The sequence below is a fragment of the Setaria italica genome, chromosome VIII (genome assembly GCF_000263155.2).
Source record: "Setaria italica strain Yugu1 chromosome VIII, Setaria_italica_v2.0, whole genome shotgun sequence".
Classification (NCBI taxonomy): domain Eukaryota; kingdom Viridiplantae; phylum Streptophyta; class Magnoliopsida; order Poales; family Poaceae; genus Setaria; species Setaria italica.
The window spans coordinates 33,135,848-33,155,525 of record NC_028457.1 but is presented as its reverse complement, the minus strand read 5'-3'; the positions used below and the strand labels follow the sequence as shown (position 1 = coordinate 33,155,525).

At 40.6% G+C, this 19,678-nt stretch overlaps 2 protein-coding genes across 2 annotated transcripts; one reads left to right on the top strand and one right to left on the bottom strand.

Annotated features, from left to right (window-relative positions):
- The first annotated feature begins 247 nt into the window (after positions 1 to 247).
- LOC111258344 (putative disease resistance protein RGA3) lies at positions 248 to 6,034 on the top strand. Its single transcript, XM_022829548.1, has 4 exons — positions 248 to 466; positions 509 to 648; positions 4,810 to 4,864; positions 5,660 to 6,034. Exons 1-4 carry the CDS (start codon positions 248 to 250, stop codon positions 6,032 to 6,034), a joined length of 789 nt encoding a protein of 262 aa, XP_022685283.1.
- Positions 6,035 to 8,983: 2,949 nt separating this feature from the next.
- On the bottom strand, positions 8,984 to 14,750 carry LOC101771840 (disease resistance protein RPM1). The gene is made up of 2 exons (XM_012848055.2): positions 13,685 to 14,750; positions 8,984 to 11,456 (listed from the first exon to the last, which is right to left on the bottom strand). Exons 1-2 carry the CDS (start codon positions 14,578 to 14,580, stop codon positions 9,197 to 9,199), a joined length of 3,156 nt encoding a protein of 1,051 aa, XP_012703509.1. The 5' UTR covers positions 14,581 to 14,750; the 3' UTR covers positions 8,984 to 9,196.
- Positions 14,751 to 19,678: the final 4,928 nt, after the last annotated feature.

Genomic DNA, 19,678 nt, shown 5'->3' with positions numbered 1-19,678 from the left:
AGCCGCGCCATGGCCTCCATCCTGTCTTCTGAAGCGGGTCCATTGACTAGCTGTGCTTTCATTCCTTTTGGTGCATCTATTGCCGAAGAGCACGAAAAACCATGGATAGCGGAAGGGGTGAACCTGGAGGATATCTAGCTCATCGTTGACCCTCTTCTCACCATAGCTTGTGCCGTGAAGCGCACAAGCTCATGATGATGCTACCCACCCACCATGCCATTACCAATGAGCTCCAAGGCCTTAACGAATGCTCGCTGAGCTGAACGAGCAGGGGAAGTGCTACAGCTTAGGCCATATGGTTGCCCCCTCTGTGCCGCTATTTGTCGACCCCAGTTGCCTCGTCGGCCTTGATGGGCAAATCGAGAAGGTGGCCAACATGGTCATGGACGTTGGCGACAAGCCTCAACTAAAGATCGTCTTCATTGTCAGGATGGTTGGCTCCGAGAAGACGACGCCTGCCAATGAGGTGTACATGTGGCTCACATAGCGCAGCTGCTTCCAGTGTCAGGCATTCATCTTTGTTGGATGGAAACCGGACCTCAAGAAGACCCTCGTGGATATGTTCTTGAAACTCGCCAACAGACACTACGTCGATGACGACATTCACCACCTCATCGCAAGTATTAGAGAAATAGTGGAAAAGGAAAGGTATGACGACTAGTTTATTTAGCTTGCTTAAGTTTGGCAGTTCATCGTTCATACTTTAGAATCACAATGATCCGGTTGTAAGTTTGAAAGGAATTGTTGCTCATACTCTAACAAAGGAGGGATGAATTAGGCAAACTTAAAACTTTAGACTTATATCTTCCACTAAGCTATGGTCCATCTATTGTTTGAATCCAAATCCAATGAGTTTTACAACCTAAAGCCAATGTTAACAAGATACTCCATCTGTATCAAAATATTTGTCGCTGTTGACTTTTTGTTACAATGTTTGACCATTTGTCTTGTTTAAAAATTTATTGCAAATATACGAAAAGATAAGTCATACTTAAAATACCTATTATAGCAAAGTAAGCCACAAACAAAATAAATGATACTCATATTATTTTTTTGAATAAGACAAATGGTCAAACATCGTGACCAAAAGTCAATAGCAACAAATATTTTAATATAGAAGTAGTACTATTCTAGAAAGTAAGACACTCAAAGTCTCTGTCAGGATACATCCCCAATACCCGAAAGGAAGGAAGAAGTCGGACTCCTACTAGGATTCCCCTGTTCCTACTAAGACTCATCCCGTGTACTCCTACTAGGACTCCTCCTTGTAATCCGACTAGGACTCCTCCCCTGGAGTATATAAAGGAGGGCAGGGGTACCTAGCTCGGCAGATCACATCTCAACACCCAAGCGCAGGGCGCAATGTACAAGCACCTCCAAATAGGACGTAGGGTATTACGCTACTCCGACGGTCCGAACCTGTCTAAATCTGTGTCATGTGTCCTCACTTTTACCTTCAGGTTCCAGGTCCGGCGATCCCCCATCAACAAATAGACTACCTCAGGTATCCCTTGGTAGGATGCCGGTATAAAACACCGACAGCCTCCCCGAGCCAGATGAGAAGTTTGCCATAAAGGTAAGGCTCACCACTCCCTCTTTGCATTGTTGGTGCACTTAGGTTTTTGCATTGTTGTACCCATTGCTCCAACGCTTCATCGATGCCCCTATTTGGAATACTGTCATTTGGACGTCGTCACTTGGATACCATAGAATATTTCTAGATACCATAGCTGGGATCACTTTAATATGATGATTTGGATCTTACCATGATTTTTGGACTGCATCCTTAGGACCTATAAAACCTAAAATATATGCTTGACTGTCACACCCTGAAAATTTTGGATTTCAGGATTTGATTAGAAAGAACAATTAAGCAATGATTTTCTCATAATTTTTAAAATTTTCCAAAATATTTATTTTCTTTACAGGAAATTTAGTATAGGAAAATAGTTGTTTGTTTTTTGGAATTAAATAATGTTGTTCTATGCGTGTTGTTTTCATGCCAATGCATCTTTGTGTTTCTAATATGCCCAGACCCTTCTAAGAATTTTCCAGCTTTTTTGAAATTTATTCCCATTTTTCTAGAGCTTAATTCAATTTTTGTATGGTTCTACAAGTCCTTCCAGGTGCTCTAAGTATTTTATTTGGGTTGCTCGTTTCCCAAATCGTGTCCAGGAATTTTCCTAAATTTTTTAGTGTTTTCAAAGTATTTTTTGTGATTTAATTATGATTTCAGAATTTTTTGAAAAAGTTTTTGAAATTGAAATTAATTCCCGAAATTAGAAAAAGGAGGAAAATAAAACTGGATTCCAACCCGGCCTATAAATACTTTCCGGTAATCTCCTTGACGTCCTCATTCCAATGCCGTAAACGCCACCTGGTTTTGACAACCCTAACTCCCGCAGTTCGACACCGAACATATCAATCTGTTAAACTCTGGCGAGCAAATCTAACGAAACCATCAGTTCTCAACCAAAGGTGAGCGCACCAATGCATTCCTATCATCGTCCTTGTTCCATTTTGCCACTCAAGAGCGAGAACAGTTGCCGTTCCAAGCAATCCCCCTTTCTCTCTCTGTTTCTGTTCTTGTTCCTCTTCACCACCTCCATGGACGGTCTCCCGAGCTTCTACTCACCAGCCATGCACTGCAGCCAGCGTCGCTCGTGCCCCTAGCCCAGCGCGCACCCCTAGCCAAGTCACTCGGAGCCCGCAGCTATGCGTGCTTTCCTGCCATGCGCCGCCACCGAGCGCCCCTCTTCTTGGCCCGGGCGCCGCCGCCGAGTGGATAGGGCCGCGGCCGGAGGAAGAAGAAAGCTCTTTTATATTTTAACCCCCAAGAGAACCGAGATCCCAAGATCCAGTCCAATCTTTAAGTTTTAACACGTTTAGTCCTCGATTTCTCGCAGTTAAGCTCGCCAGCAAGTCCATAGAGCTTCGTTAAGCCATATCTTTTGGGTTTTTCCTCAGTTTAACCTCATTCTTATTGCGTTAGGTTCATATCAACTTAAATTATGCATTAGAATCAATGTTAATCATACTCTCTATTTTGTAATTTATTCAAAATGTTAATATAATTAAATACTTATATACTTTCTTTTATAATTAAAATCTAATTAGAGTTGAACCCCGCGTTTTCATAACTAATGTAAATTTGGTTAATGTTTAGTTAAACAACTCTTCCCTTAAAAGCTAATTAGAGATATCTCGGCTTTTTTATAAATTAATTCAAATTGATTAATGTGTATTCAATTTGTTTTATAAATAAAAGCTACATAGGTTATACCTCGAGTTTTCATAAATAAATGTTAATTTGGATAATATAAATGTAAATGTGTTTTTGAATTATAATTTGGTTAGTTCAACACGAATCATAAAGCTATGCACTTAGATGTTTACATATACTTTATTTTTCAAATTAAATGTTTAATTTGCATAAATTGTACTTGAATGTTTATAAATAAAATTGGACTAAGCTTTACATCGTCTCTGAAATGTCTTTAAATTGTTTTTCTCAATTAAAATATATGAAGCACATAGGCTTTTCTCTTTGTTTTATAATTAAAATCTCTCGATAGCTTTGTCTTTTCAACCATAGTTTCGTTCCCAGCGTTTCTTGCGTTCGCGTGACCTTAGATTCAAGTCTTATCCTTTAGTAAGCTCTTTTAAAGCTTTTCTTTTGTTTTGGTATATTGTTCTTAGTTGTACTTGTTTGTTTGCTTGTATGTTTGTGCCGGTGATTGCTTCGAGTAGAAGGATTGTTGTTCGAAAGATTTGAAGATTAAGAGTTTCAATAAAGCAAGAGCTGAAAAGGCGTAAGAGTAACTCTTCTTTGGAGAAAGGCAAGTGTCCCTAACCATCCTTCTATCTATGCTTATTTTACAAGAATACTATGTATTAATTGGAACATGGAGTGACCACCCAGGAAAATAGTACAATCATAAGACCAATAGGCTTTGGTGTTGGCTAATTAATTGGAGACTCTAGTTGGTGATAGTCTTACCAAAAAGGCAAGATGGGTTCATAGGTTGGGCGATGGCTTGTCCAGCCAAGGGGTGTATACGCACCACTTGGGGGAGAGTTCATCCTCTTATGAGGAAACCTTAGTGGGCTAACACTTTTTAGGGAATCTTTGTAAAGGTCTCATAGCGTCTCTATGTAGTCACACCTCGGTAACGTGATAAGTGCCTATTTTTGCACATCATGATTCGGTCTAAAGTTCCTCTGAACTTTTACGCGACTTGTGGTGAAAGTGTACAAGCTCCGCAGAGTGTAAAATTGATATATCAGCCGTGCTCACAGTCAAGAGCGGTCTGGACCCTCACATGATTAATTGAACTTGAAGATGGACTTAAATCGTTATTCTGGTTACTTCTTGTAGCCTTGCTAAGTATGAACCAGTGTACTCACCCTTGCTTACTGATGCTCAGAAGAGGAAGGCGTGTGAAGTTTTCTGAACAGGATGCTGAGTTCTAGGCGTACGCAACCCCCAGTTGATTGCCTGTGAAGTTTGGAGCCCCCGTTTTCAGGATTAAGTTGTATATCTCTGATAGACTCGTAAGTTATTATTTATATTTCTTTACGTAATATTGTTACTATTTTTCACTGATGATATCACTATACGTATGAAACTAGATGCTAGCATACATATATGTAGCACTTAATTTTATTTTAAAATCAGATGTGACATTGACACACCGTTAGTCCCAAAGATTATATTGTCAACCACCAAAAGACAAACTATGATCTAATGGGCCATATTTATTTCAAAGTTGCGTCATCTGTGCATATTTTTTCTATTGTGCAAAACAGGTGCCTTATTGTGGTTGATGATTTATGGAGTAGGGAACACTGGGAAATCATGAAGGTCTGTTTTCCAAAGAACTCACTTGGTAGTAGGATAATCACCACAACAAGGAACGTTGCATTGGCAACAGAAAGCGATTGCATTTACAATATTGGGCTCCTTAGTGATATCGACTCCAGAAAAATAATTCTGAATAGAACCTTTGGTACTGGGCATGGTTGTCCTCAAGATTTGGAGGACATTTTTGCCCAAATTATAAGAAGATGTGCTGGCCTGCCTCTTGCTTTACTTACCCTAGCATCTATGTTAGCAGTCGAGTTTTTGAAGCTTGAACGGGAGAATTATTCTATTGGATCAAGATGGTCATCAGATACATATATGCAGAAGGGATGAGGAAGATATTCAATCTTAGCTACAACGATCTACCACCAAATCTCAAGACATGTCTGCTGTGTCTAAGCATATTTCGGTTATTTCCTGAAAATTACGAGGTTGATGTAGACCGCCTAATGAGGCGATGGATTCCTGAAGGATTCATTAAAGAGCATCTTACAAGAGTGGAGGAAACAGCAAGAAGCTGGCCTCAATGAGCTGATTAGCAGAAACATAGTACAACCATTGCATCTGATCCATGATGGTGCCCCAAGATATTGTAGGCTTCACCCCGTGATGCATGATTTCATTGTTTGCAAATCCACGGAAGAGAACTTTGTCACTCTGGTGGATGATCAGAACCCAGTTCACAACCATGGCACAGTCCGCCGACTATCTATACATAGAATCAAGCAAGATCAAGACCTGACGCAGAATGGTATTAGATTATCCCATGTTCGTTCAGTCACTGTCTTTGGACAGGCCAGCTCCACACCTCGCTTGACAAATCTTGGCTGCTTGGTGCGTGTGCTTGACCTCGAAGGCTGTGATGGTCCAGTATGCCTTGATGGCCTCAACAATCTACCTCTTTTGAGGTATCTTAGCCTCAGAGGCACTGATGTCAGTGAACTACCAGCAGCAATTTGGGAGCTAAGGTGCCTGGAGACACTGGATATTAGATCCACAAAGGTGAAAGAGCTGCCTCACAGCATTGGGGCGCTACTGCGTCTGAGGTACTTGAACATTCGAGATACTGATGTCAGTGAGCTTCCCGCGACAATAGGGGAGCTAAGGTACCTGGAGACCCTGGATATGAGATCCACAATGGTGAAAGAGCTGCCTCCCAGCATTCTTTGAAAGCTATTCGTGTTGGTAGTGAAGGAATGATTAATTTAGTTGAAACAGTGACAAGGTTGTCGAAAGATATCCAGCATTGCGAGTGCCTATATTCGTGTTGGTAGTGAAGGAATGATTAATTTAGTTGAAACAGTGACAAGGTTGTCGAAAGATATCCAGCATTGCGAGTGCCTAGAGAAACTAGGCACCATTGACTTAAGAGAATACGATGCAAGTTTTGTAAAGGCCCTCGGTGGCCTAAACCGCTTGAGGGTGCTTAAAACAACATGGTCCACTCAACAGTCCACTGACAGAGCCTACCGTGAAGCATTAGTATCATCCATCGAGGTGTGGAGCAACCTGGAGTCCCTAACCATCTATTGTGGATTCCTCTGTTCCATGGAGTTTCTTGGCTCCTTGTCTAATCCACCGCAGAGGCTTAAGAAGTTCAAGGTGACAGCAGGAAGATTTGCAGTTATTCCCCAGTGGATCCATGGGCTTAGGTTTCTATCTTTCATGAAAATCACTGTCTCTGCAAACTAGGTTCGGAACCCCCGGGGCCAAATTAGTGGCTCCTTGGCCAATCTTGTTCCCAATTTTTTCACACGCCCAATACTGACTCCAACCTGAGCCAAATTTACCTCCCCTCTCCATGGTCCAGAACCCCCGGGGAAAATGGCGAAGGGAAAAAAAAACCCGAGTTACTGTTCACGCCTAAAAAAATCAAGTGCTGGACCTACATGTGGATGATGTGGCAACAATTGAATCTTTTTGGGACTAATTTTTTGGGAACTGTTGATTGGAGGGGTATTTTTTCCTCCCAAAAATTTTGGCAAGGTCCCGAAACTAGTGTTTTGGGACTTTATTTTTTAGGCATTCTTGGAGATGCTTTTAGGTTAGATAGACTCCTTCCATCCCAAATTTTTAATCACTTTAGCTTTCCTAGGTTCATACCTTTTAGTATACATCTAGACATAATATTATCTATATGTATAACAAAATCTAAAAAAGCCAAAATAACTAATGATTTGGGATGGAGGGAGTATAACCTAGTAGTAGCCCAATAACTAACTCACGATGATCCAACGAACTATCTAATATCTTTTACGCAAAGAAGTTGGTGAATATCAAAAAATTATTAAGGCAAAAAATATTGGTGGTCGTAAAAAAAGTTGGTGTGTCAGGTGTGCATAAAATTGTTGAGCGAATGTAAAAAACTTAAAGAAAAATGTTGATACATATAAATAAATTTTAGCTAATGTCAAGAAATATTGCTAACAATTAAACCAGACTTTTTTTCAAAAAAATGTTGATGTATGGCAACAAATATTGATATATGTTAAATAATATTGTACATAAGTTTAATATATGCGCTTTAAAGATGAATTGTTTATCTACACTCTGAAAAGCATATAGGAGCTGCCGTTTAGGTCGCCATGACCACATATAGCTTCGCCCTGTTTTGTCAGAGCCGTTTTCTCCATCGGAAACATATGCTTGACCGTTTCAAAAGGAATGTCATCATGGGTTTCTTACGTCAAACTATCTAGTGTCATATTTATCATACCACACACACACATATATATATGGTAAAAAGGCACTTATTTGGTATCAAAATATCAGTAAAATAATAAACTTAATCAAATTTAAGATGATTTTCTACTTATCAATTTAAAATAAAACTAGAAGTATACTTCTGTTGAGGCAGAGCTAGTATTATATCTCACACTGATGCACTGTGGCTTGTGCGATCCCAGCTCCACCGCACCCAACCGTGGGATTGTAGGATCGACGGTGCTAACCAATGCAGCTCCACCGCACCCAACTATGGGATATTGGAAAGTTGATGTCCTCGTGTATCCTGGCTCTTTATCTTCCCCCTCCGTCTTAAATTATCATTACGTTTAGCCTTTGTTAGATAGATCAAGAAAAAAAAATCGAAAATGGTTTGATATGCGCACGCATGATATATGCATGGTATCCTTGCCTTCCAATATATTTCCCGTCACAATTTTTTTTAAAAAAATATATTTCCTCGTTACCATGTTGAGATCGAAAAAGGATTCTTTTGCATGTATGCATTTCAATTTCTTTGCATTAAGAATTTGACCATTGTGCTATCTGTGTTTCTGTGCTTCATCTTATTCATCAGCTCAAAGGCAAGATTTGCAGTGACCCACCCTTACCATCGATCAGCGTACAGCGTAGTGTATGTGCGTATTTGGCGCCAGTCCCCGTTTTCGTGCGGCTAATGCGGATTCCAAAATGCGACGGAAAATACGCGTCGGAGCTTTCGGATACGGACACAAGTCTAGAACTGCTATCTCGGCTCCGTAGTGTTAGTTCGATGATGGACGGTTCCCGTCATCCCGTGCTCTGCAAATGTCGCTGATATTCCCTCGTCCTCGCCGCACCGGCCGCCGCCGCCGCCATCGCCTGGGGCTTTCCGGGTTTGAATTTCCTCCACGGTGGTGGACAAGTAAGATAAGGCGGCTGGTGAAGCTCCCTGGCCGCCTCCACCTTCCGTGTACTGTCAGCAGCGCTCATCAGAGCTGCCGTGGCATCCATGTTGTCCTCGCGTGCTTCGCATCCCCTTGGTAATTTGCAACTCTTCAAATTTCGTGCCATTAGTCGCTTATGTATGTGATTAGTTGCTAAGTAGCGTGCTTAGAGTGCGTTCTCCGTGACGAGCTGTCCTACGTTGTTCTGAATTCTGACACGAATCAGAGGATAGCAATTGCAAACTGCAATGCTGGGGTGATTATCAGTAGGGAACAAGTGTGGAACGGATTTGTTCTCTTCCTGCTGTCAGTGTTCATCCATATGTTTGCTGCCTCAATTGTGATCTGTTTGGATTGGAATAGATGTATCTCCTAATATTCTATAACCAAAATTTTGTAAAACGTCAGGACAAAGATTGAAAAAGCTGAAGACTAAGGTTAAAAGAATCACACTCATCACGCCATACATCATACAGAAACAAGGACACTTACCAGAACTTCTTTTACATTTTGCACACAAGCCAGCCAGCCCAATGGGCTATTAGTCAGACTAAAAGAAATAACATGTCACACAACACGGGTTCTAACCTTGTTAAAGAAAAACAATGCTACTTGGAAGTATGAAAATGTAACAATCATTTCAACTTTCATCATTCATCCGTTCAAAAAAAAAAAACTTTCATCATTCATAGTACTCATCAGCTACCACTGTGGGCTTATTTGGGTGCACACTTACTGAAGTCCTGATATCAGAGATCTTCACCTTGGTAGCTTCAGAATGCTGCTGGCTGACCCTAAGATGCACTTGCTGAAGACTTTTAAGGTTCTCCAGACCATAAACACCTTCCAGTAGCCTGAACTGTAGCTCAAGTCTTTGAAGCTCCTTCGTTGCTGTTTCTAGGAAGCTCAACAGTGGCATTACAGGTGCTGAAAACCTTAGTAGTTTAAGATTCTCAAATCCACCAGCCGGAACAAAGATCTTGCCTCCTGAAACGGTTGTATTCTCATGAAGAATCTCCACAACATTGCGTTCCTGCCCTTTTGCATTTACTGAAAATGTGAGAGAAAACAATAAAGGAAGCTTGGAAAGAACTCGCAACGTATCTGTCCCCAATGAAGTCAATGATAAAGTTAAGTTCTCAAGAGTTTTGAGCTCCTCGATCCATCCAGGTACACAAGTCAGTTTGCCAGAAAGCTCAAGTGAGTGGAGGTATTTTGGAGGAGTGGATAATTCCTTCACCGAATCAAGAAAGCCTGTGAAACCATCATCAATTGCAAGAGACTTCAGGGAGAAGCCACTTAGGTACTCAATGGCCGAGAGTAAATCACCATGCTTTTGGCTGCTGGCATCTATGTCTCTGAGATTGAAGATGCTTAACTTCTTCAGTTTGGTGAGGTTGTGTATGCTTCCAAGGTCTTGAGTAGGGCCCTTACTAATCTCAATGCCTGTTAGTGTCTGCAATGCTGTCATCTTTGCAATTACTTCTGTAAACCTCAAGGCAAGACGTGTGGATTTATTGCCACCAAGCAGATGAACCATTTTTTGGAGCTGGCCAATAGATAAAGGTAATTTTGTCACATCTGTTTCCCTTATATCTAGTGTCTCCAAATATTGAAGTTTTCCTATTTCTTCCGGGAGCTTCTTGATGTATGCCCTGCGTAGACTCAGATACTTCAAATGAAACATTTTACATATTTTGTCCAGCTGATTCTTATTTAAGCTCTTGCAACCTTCCAGATCCAACACCTGCAGTATTCCAGACTTCAGTGAATAGGAAGGCATCTGGCTTAAATTATCAAACACTGTTAATGAACGAACATGTGACAAGTTCATGTTCCCTATTCTATCTCTTGCGTCCTCTGGATTGCTGTTATGCAGTGAAAGTCGGCGGACTTTGTTGCTTGGTGTTGGTGTGAGCCAGTGGCCTCCAACTACAGTGATAAAATTCTCTTCGCTTGACTTAAACACAATGTATTCAAGGATCATATCATGAACTTGGCAAGCCTTCACATTTCCGTTGCTGCTATGCTCCACTGGCCTAACAATATTCCTGCTGATGATCTCATTAAAGGTGTCATCAGCAACTTCCTCAACAGTTTTCCCATCTTTCTCAACGATGAAACCTTCAGCTATCCATCTCCTTGTCAAACGCCTCCTCTTTATGCTGCAACCCTTTGGGAATATGCTCAAGTACAACAAACAATTCTTTTGATCAGCTGGCAAATCGTTGTAGCAGAGATTAAGAATTTGTGTCACTCCCTCTGGGGTCAGATTCTTGTCCAACTCTGAATTTAGAGACTCTTTTACTGTTTTCCAATGGCTCACATTGCTTAGGTCTCTTTGGGCTAGGAGCCCTGCTACTATAACTATTGCCAAAGGTAGACCTCCACAGCTCCTTATAATATCCTCCTTGATTCTTGTAAATTCCTGTAAATCCTTGGTGTTTTTGGCATCCTCCTTGGTGTTATTTGACTCCTCGGGCTGTTTGGACTCTTCCCCATTGGTGTTTTTTGACGACTTCACCCTAGTGTTTTTTTGTTGCTCCTTAATTCTTCTAGATTCCTGTTTGGTATTATTTGGCTCCTCCTTTATTGCATTTTTAGACTCACCCCCCATGGTGTTTTGGAACTCCCTTTTGATATTTTTGGACTCCACTTTGTTATCTTTGGGCGCCTCCTTGTTTTTGAATTCATCCTCCTTGATGTTCTGGGACTCCTCTAGATCTTGATCTTGAATTATTTCATGAAACAACGTTTCAGACTCCTTATAAGAGAGTGATTTAAGCATGTGGATACGACCTTCTTGCTGGCAGCAAGCATTGGCCACAGACTTAAACCTTGTAGTCACCACAATGGCACTACCAATTTTATTTTTTGGGAAAGATTCCCAAATATTTGTCCATGATGAGACAGACCATACATCATCTACTAAGAGAAAGTACCTGTTAGGACAATATTCACAGATAAAATTAGTAGCATACTAATAATATTCCCACATAACTTGTTATAGATTAGAATATTTTTTTATATTGCCCTTCTTTTGCAGAGATTATTGATACTACTTTTTTGCACTAGTATTTTATATTATACACTCTCCATTCAAATTATAGCTCACTTTTTATTTGTCCTTGAATCAAACTTATCTAAGTCCGACAAATTTTATAAAAACGTATATTAAAATCTACAATACCAAATAAATATGCTATCAAAACATATTTCATGTTCAATTAAATGAAATTAATTTGATGTTGTAGTTGTTGATACTTTTTCTATAAACTTGATTAAAGTTAGAGACGTTTGACTTAGAACAAAGCTAATTGAATTTAACTATAATTTTCTGCTTCTTTAAATGGAGGGGGTAAATAAATCCATTCTCAGTTTCTTTAAATTCAATTGAATGCAGATATACTCTGCAATATAAAATATTTGTGTCATTATCTTACTATTACTAATTGGAGACTTCTTTTAAAGCCTCCATATGAAGCTACTTGGGAATTCTAGCTTGACACTTTAGAAAAAGAGAGAAATCCTAGAAATTCTTTTAAAAAGCAAAACATCTAGGATCTATTATGTTTTCTAAAAAAATACCTACCCATGCTATTATGAAGATAGTCTAAAGTAGCCCCCTAAATCTATATCTAAATTACCAACCTATGCCATTACAATGATAGTCTAAAGTAACCATCTAAATCTATATCTAAATTACCTATCTCTGCCATTATATAAAATAAACTAATGTAACCCCCTAACCTTCATTTAAATTACCCACTTATACCATTGTAAAAAAAATTAAAATAACTCCTAAATTTTCTTATAAATTGCCCCCCACTAATATTATAAAAATAACATAAAGTAACCCCTTAAATTTGCATCTAAATTACCCACATATACCATTATTAAAAATTTGAATACAAATTACTTTCATAAAAAACATACCAAGGGGTACACCAATATATAATTTTAAATTATCTATTTCTTACATTATTGGTATATAAACTAATAATTACGGTATATATGCATGATGTGTCACCATTTATAAATATATAGATTTTCATGTTAAATATATCTAAAACTTAGGATCTATTAAGCAAACTAAAGTGCAAACCTGCGATAGATGCAAAGTGAAAAAAAGAAACATTACAAATGTGGATAAAAATATTATAGTCTAATTACTCACTAAAGTTTATCACAATCTGCTGAAGATAATAATTATACATCTACATAAGTATTGTTTTAGAATATTTAACAATAATTTTGATTGTTAGTTATGTGCCTTTATTTTTTTTTTCAATTGGACTCTATGTATTAATTTTCACAAGATGCGCTAGTAAAAAAGATAATTACTAGAAATTCTTACAAAAAGTAAAAATATTTGGACATCAATCTTGTAGACTCTATAATAATTATAGCCATTTATGTATTATATTTTATAAAAGAATTACCCAACAGTATCAATATAAGAATATTATAAAGTAAATATCTAAATTATTCACCTCTGCATTATAATTTTTTTAAGGTAACCATGTAATCTTCATATGAATTATCCTTAAATGTCATTATAAAAAATAACTTAAAATTCCCTTCTAAATTTGTATCTAAACTACCCATGTAAGCACCGAGATTTTCATCTAATTATTTACACATTCATTATCCATAAATATTCAAAATTAAAGAAATATATGATTCTAAATTATCTATTTCAGTCATTCTTAATATAAAATTCTAAGCTTAGGTATATATGCATGATGTGTTTCACCGTGTAGACCATTTATACATGTATGGGAGGAAGCGATGAAAAATATTGATTTTCACGATAAACACAACGTATGGATCGGAGGAGTATTGTAAAGTGAAGAAAGTATGAATGCGGATGAAAATGGGTATAAGTTAATTACTAATTAAAAGTCAATCACAACTTGAGTATTGTGTTTGAATATTAAATAAATGAGAGAGTCGTAGATAAATAATTTTAATTATTAGCTATGTAATCTCATTTTTACAGAGCTATCTAAAACAGTGGTTTCTAAAATTATTAGTCTGTGTGGGAGCATGGGTGGATGAACTAGTTTCTTTCTAATTATAATACGTGGCCAGTAATTATCAAGAATGGGATTTATGAAAGCAGTTTTGTTAGCTTTTGACCAAAATCATAAGATGCATGATGGTTCACCTCTTGTGCTCAAGTTGTTTTTGGAGCTTCTTCTTCAGCTGTTCCTCGCTCCATCCCTGGATCTCATCGGCACGGCTTTCTAAGCCGGTGCCACCGGTGTCACCTTTGCGCTCGGGCTCTTGTTGTGGCAGGACCTGCTTGAGAATATCTCTCAGCAGCGACGTTCGGTTTAGCTTCTGCGACGCCTGCACCGATGCCCGGGCGTCGAACTTCTCCCCGAACCTGCGTTGCATCTCTAATGCCATTGTCGTCTTGCCGAGCCCGCCGAATCCAACAATGGCAAGAATCCTCTGGTCAGCCCGCCCCTCTACGAGCCATCGCCCATGAGTGCTGATGGCCTCCTCCTGCCCGACCGGCTTTGTCATGCCGACTAACCGCGGGTTGGATGATTGCAGGCGATCTGTCGGGTACGGGCGAGGTGTTCTGCTTGCCTTGCGCTCAAAGTCGTGCTTGGGATCCTGCACGCCGTACCTCGTTCGGCGCTCACCCACTTCCTGTGCACGGTTCTTGAGGTCTATGATCTTGGCGGCGATGTCCCGGCGGGACCAGAGCGTGGTCATGGCGTACCACGCGCGACGGAGGTTGACGAGGAGGCCCTCGCCGCGGGGCTGGTGCCCAAGGCGGTGGGCGAAGTCGTCCACACAGTCCTCGATGTCGTAGGCGACGTCGCGGACCTGCTCGGTCCAGTCCTTGGTCTGCTCGTCATGGGCAGCTCCAGCGGCGGCGGCACGCTCGAGCTTGCGGAGGAAGGCGTGCATGCTGGCGAGCTCGTCGTTCATGTACTGGATCTCACTGCGGACGCCGCTGATGAGAGTGTACTCCTGGGCTAGGAGGCTGCCAAGCTTGCCCAGCAGCGCGCTCATGGCGCTCTGGGAGGCGCCCACGGCGAGCTCCATGCTCACTCTTGCCACGGCTTGACCGTGTCTCGATCGATTGGAAAGCAGAATCAATTAATGCTTAGATTTGAAAGGATCTGTGATTACAGCAAGAAACTAGCTAGTAACAAGACCAGGGTGGTGTAGTGTAGACTCCGTTGTCGTTGTCATATGAGTTGATGGGATGGAAGAGAGAAATGGAAGATATCAGTAGTAATGTGCGGTGTTTTGCTTTATATCCTGTAAATGAATAAGGGCATGTTTGGTAAAGAGTGGGAATAAAGCGAGCATCAGAGCATGGAGTGCCCGGCCTTAGGCTTTGGGCAAAGGAAGGTTTGGAATAAAGTGTTGTGTTGCGGCAAAGGATACACTACAAGAAATGTGTGGATTTATAATGAAAATTTTATGACATATTTGTTCTTGTCATAGATTTATGACGCTTTTGGCAGAAAACGTCATAAAATTTTACATCCAAACAAATTTAGTGATAAAGTTATGGAACATCATAAAATATGCCATTGTAGCTAAAAAGAAATTATCACTCGTTAAATGGTGGTCTTGTGATCATATAAGATCCGCAAAAATGTCATAAAAAACGTGCTCCTTCTGTGGGTCGAACCTGTTACCACTTGAATGGGAAGTCTTTACCGCAATATGTTAGTCTAAGATGAAAAAAAGAAAGGAAAATAAAAAGGAGATAGTATTAATTGTAAGGATCGAACCTTTGACCTCTTGAAAGTGCTGAAACAACACTACCACTGAGACATGAACTATATATGTTTTTTTTTGAAAGGATACATTTTATATATTTTGGCTCTAATAAGTGTGGTCCACATGCCAGTTGTAGGCCAATGCAAGCATGGGGTATATTTCTCATTTCTCGACATAGCATACACTACTGCAAGAGACTCGCTAGCACCGTACTCCTGTTGACTGTGGCAAAGACTAGAGCTAGCGTCGATGCGCAAATCTACAACCGCCCGCGGCGGGAATGGTGAATCCTAGCAGGCCTAGCGGCGAAGGGAGGATGAGGAGGAGCTCCAGTCAGGTCAGTCCCCTATTTTGTACCACTACTTCCCCTATCATCCTAAGGAAGGGGATTTCTAGATTTGGGGATCTAGGTTGAAGATTTAAGATTCTGATTACACCGTACCCTTAGATTTGCATTCTGATTGGTGTTAGAAGTTGATAGGCTATAGTTTATGAAGTGATTCTCCATCCTAATTTTAAGAGTTTATGCTAGAGAATCAAAGAGAACCACTTTCAGCCACAAAATCACTTATCTTAGGGAATCAACTCCCATAGGTGCATATCAAAAATCATATATCTAGAAAAGCCAAAATGACCGATAATTTGAAATAAAGGGAGTACTTTATAATTTGATAGGTTCATGTATTTTATTAGCCTCCACAGGTGCTTGGAGTCACTGATAGCTATAGATCACTGTCGCCTGAAAACTAGTGCAAGCACGGGTTGCCTTTCTATCTGAGGTATGATTGGACATTTGACAACCCTGGACGCCGGTATGAATGTTGATGTGACGTAAATGATAACTTGTTTCAATTCTAATAAATCTTGCTTCTACTTTTGATTAATAAATCTTGCTTCTACTTTTGATTGATAAATCTTACTTCTACTTTTGATGTTAGTGTTATAAATGACGAATTGTATGAACGTAATTGGTGTCTGCAGAATGAAGGGATGAAATGTGTGTCGTTTAGGTGGGTTGATCCTGAATGGGATGCTAGGACTAAATGTGTTCTAGTGAAGCTAATGAAGAGGAAGGAAAAAGCTGAAGAGGAAGCAAGGTCATGGGAAGAACATGGAGAATTGCTAAGAAGGAGGCTGATGAAAAAATCTATTAGATTTACATGATGAAGCGAGGATACTTTGGGGATACAACCTATGAGCTGATGAACACGGAAAGAAAATTAGACACAATGCAGTGATGTCTCACCTAAAAATGGTAAATGATAACATGAATCTGAAAGCTGGAAACAATGTACGGATGTGGAAGGAAGAATGTGCAAAAGCTAATAAGCAGCTTGAAGCGACTGCCGTTGAGCTGCAGAAGATGAAGGGACACCTGGATCAGGCCACCAATGTGGTGAAGAAGGTCAAGCAATCGCTACTGTAGGCCTCATATAGAAGGTCATTCAGGAATGATGGCGAGGCATCATATGATGTTTGGTGTTATTGCTAGGTAGACGGTTGAGATGTGGGATCATGCTTGTATTTTGGTAGCAAATGATACTATTTGAAAAATTATGATAGCTATTAATGATGATTATGAACTTTGTAATGATGAATGGCTATGACATGCCATCTTATGAAACTTATTGCTGCTGTGATGTTTGCTGCTTGTTGCTGCTTTGATGTTTGTTGTTTTTGCTGAGGTAGATGGTTGAGAGGTGGGATCATGCTTGGATTTTGGTAGCTGATGATACTATCTGGTAAATTATGATAAGTAAGAATGATGATTATAAACTTTGTAGTGATGAATGGCTATGACATGCCATTTGATTATGCCGCTTTGGTTTAATCTACTTTCATTTTCATTCCAGCATATTTACCATTCAGAATTCAGATACGCTGCATAATTGAGGAACACTAATAATATAGATACCGGTACTATATATACAAATACGTGGTTTGAAAATACAATGGGCGGTACGGCTGTTACAAAATGAAAGATCACTTTCTCTACTCATAGCTAGGAAACAACCATGTTCCTCACGACTAAATCAAGTTCCCAGGAACCTATGTAATGCGGATCGTAGGATCATTGTTGACACCAGTCACATTTCTTAGTCCTTACTGGTAGAGCCAGTATTGTGACTCTTCATATGCCCATCAGTTCCTAGGAAGTAAATGTGATTTCTCTTCAGGTTAGGCAAGCCACAATGCACTTGCCTGGTCCAAACAGGATGATCTTATTCTGGAACTTTGGTGCTGTCTCCCAAGGAATAGGCTACCAAATGTCACCGACGAATGAATGCAGAGTAAATTCCACAACCTCAACTTCTCTCTCGTTGAGTACCAACTCCAGGAGCCCTGCATCCTCTTCTCCCGAACAACAAAGAATAATAAGTCTTGACCTTGGAGTAGAGAAGAGTTGCTCTTGCCAAGAACCCATGATAACCAGAGTCCAACAACTTGAGGTGGTGCTGGAAGATGAAGCCCCAAGTAGATCTGCATATGTTCAGGAAAACTTCATCAAAAATCTTCTAAGGGAACGGTAGTCTAGTCAGATTGGCTTCCCAAATGCCAGATGCATACAGGCAATGAACCTAGCGTTGGAGTAGATTTCAGGGGCCACAAATTGGTTAACACAAGAAATGACTCTACGCTAGTAGGTGTTTCCAAGCCCAAGATACAAGCATCGAGAGAACCCATAGGACACCATGCTGGAAGTTGAGGAAGAATAATGTGCTCCCGATGAGACAAAGGATTGAGCAGGAACGTGACGCTCTCATCTCTATCATCTATGGCAACAAGGCATCTAGATCCACCGCAACCAATCAGCCTATGCCTTTTCCCAGCTAATGCTGGAAATGAGACATCAAAAAGTCGGTAATCCGTGATGGATGCGAATGTCACTACTCCAGATTCACTAATATGTTTGGATTTCAAAATCCAAGGGTTAAACGACCATGCCTTGCCTGAACGAGCACAGTTCCAACTCTTACAAACTGCTTTGAACTTGATAAAATCTCTTGCGTCACTGATCTTATTGGTGATGCTAACAACAAGATCTAGCATAAGATTTGCCTAGGAAAGACCCGTGTTTGAGGAGAGATTGTCTGGACAGTCAAAGAAGAAGGCAGAGGGAGAATAATGGAGGACTCGTAATAGAACAAGGCAGAGATTGCAGTTCCAAGACAGAGAAATGATGAGGAAGTGGAACCGGTTGGCGAATTTCCGGTGTATTGATGTTTTGTAGAAAGGACCTTCCTGTGTATGAATACTAACAACTACATCTGTATGTTCGTGTTCATCGGATCATCTTGTATAACTACTGTTTAACAGACTCGACCTTCCAATGTTTGAATCGCTTGTTTAAATACTATGGCTTGTATGTATTTGAAATGAAATTATGTATTTGAATCCGTGGAATGAAATTATGTATTTGTATCACTAATGAACCCACACCTTTAAACAAACTGTGATGTGACAAGGGAAGTATTGGAAACAACGCGATGATGTGGCACCCATGGAGAGATTGGAGGACCACTTTATGATTTTACATTACTTTGCGGGGGTCAGTTGTCAATAAGGGCAGCGCCAGATTATATTACTATCCCATTTTCTTCCCTTGTCGAGTAAGTTTCTTCTTCATTCTTGCAACCAGCGTATGCCACATCCTCTGATAGCGCGCCTGTTCCCATGGTAGCGTGCCTCTTCCTCTCCCCATGGTGCAATCATCTCCTAGAGTGACGGCGTATGCCACATCCTTTGATGAAGAGGAGAAAGCTCCATGGCTGACGGATTTGGAGCCGAGTGATTCGTTGTCTTCTCGAGCGACGATGGACACATCCTTTGATGATTCGATGTTGGTGGAACAAATTGAAATTGTCGATCAGGTGCATCTCCGACGTCGCACCATCCGCAAGTTAGCAAGAGGTGGACGTGGTCAGGGGTGCGAAAGCATCGCCACTCACCGAGGCACCACCATCCTCATGCGCGGAGCCCAAGGAGGCAGGAAGGGACAACCACCATCCTTGTTGGTCGGTGGCAGTCAATTTGTACCATCCTCGTCGAGCAGCGGCCATGGACCTTTGTCATGGTCCTCGACCGGTGGCCATGGAGCGGCGCCATCATCCGCAGGTGGCCGCAATGGAGGGACGGCCTCATCCACGGCCGGCGGCCAAGGAGGTCTGTGATCTTCCATGTGCGACGGCTGCATCAAGGCCCCGGACACACCATCGACCAAGAAGCGGAGCCTTGATTAGTGGTACTAGTAGAATAAGTAGTAGTATTAGCACTGGTAGTAGTAGTAGAAGAAGAAGAAGAAGAAGAATTAGTGGTGGAAGAAGAAGAAGAAGAATTAGTGGTGGAAGAAGAAGAAGAATTAGTGGTAGAAGAATAAGAATTAGTGGTAGAAAAAAAGAAGAGTTAG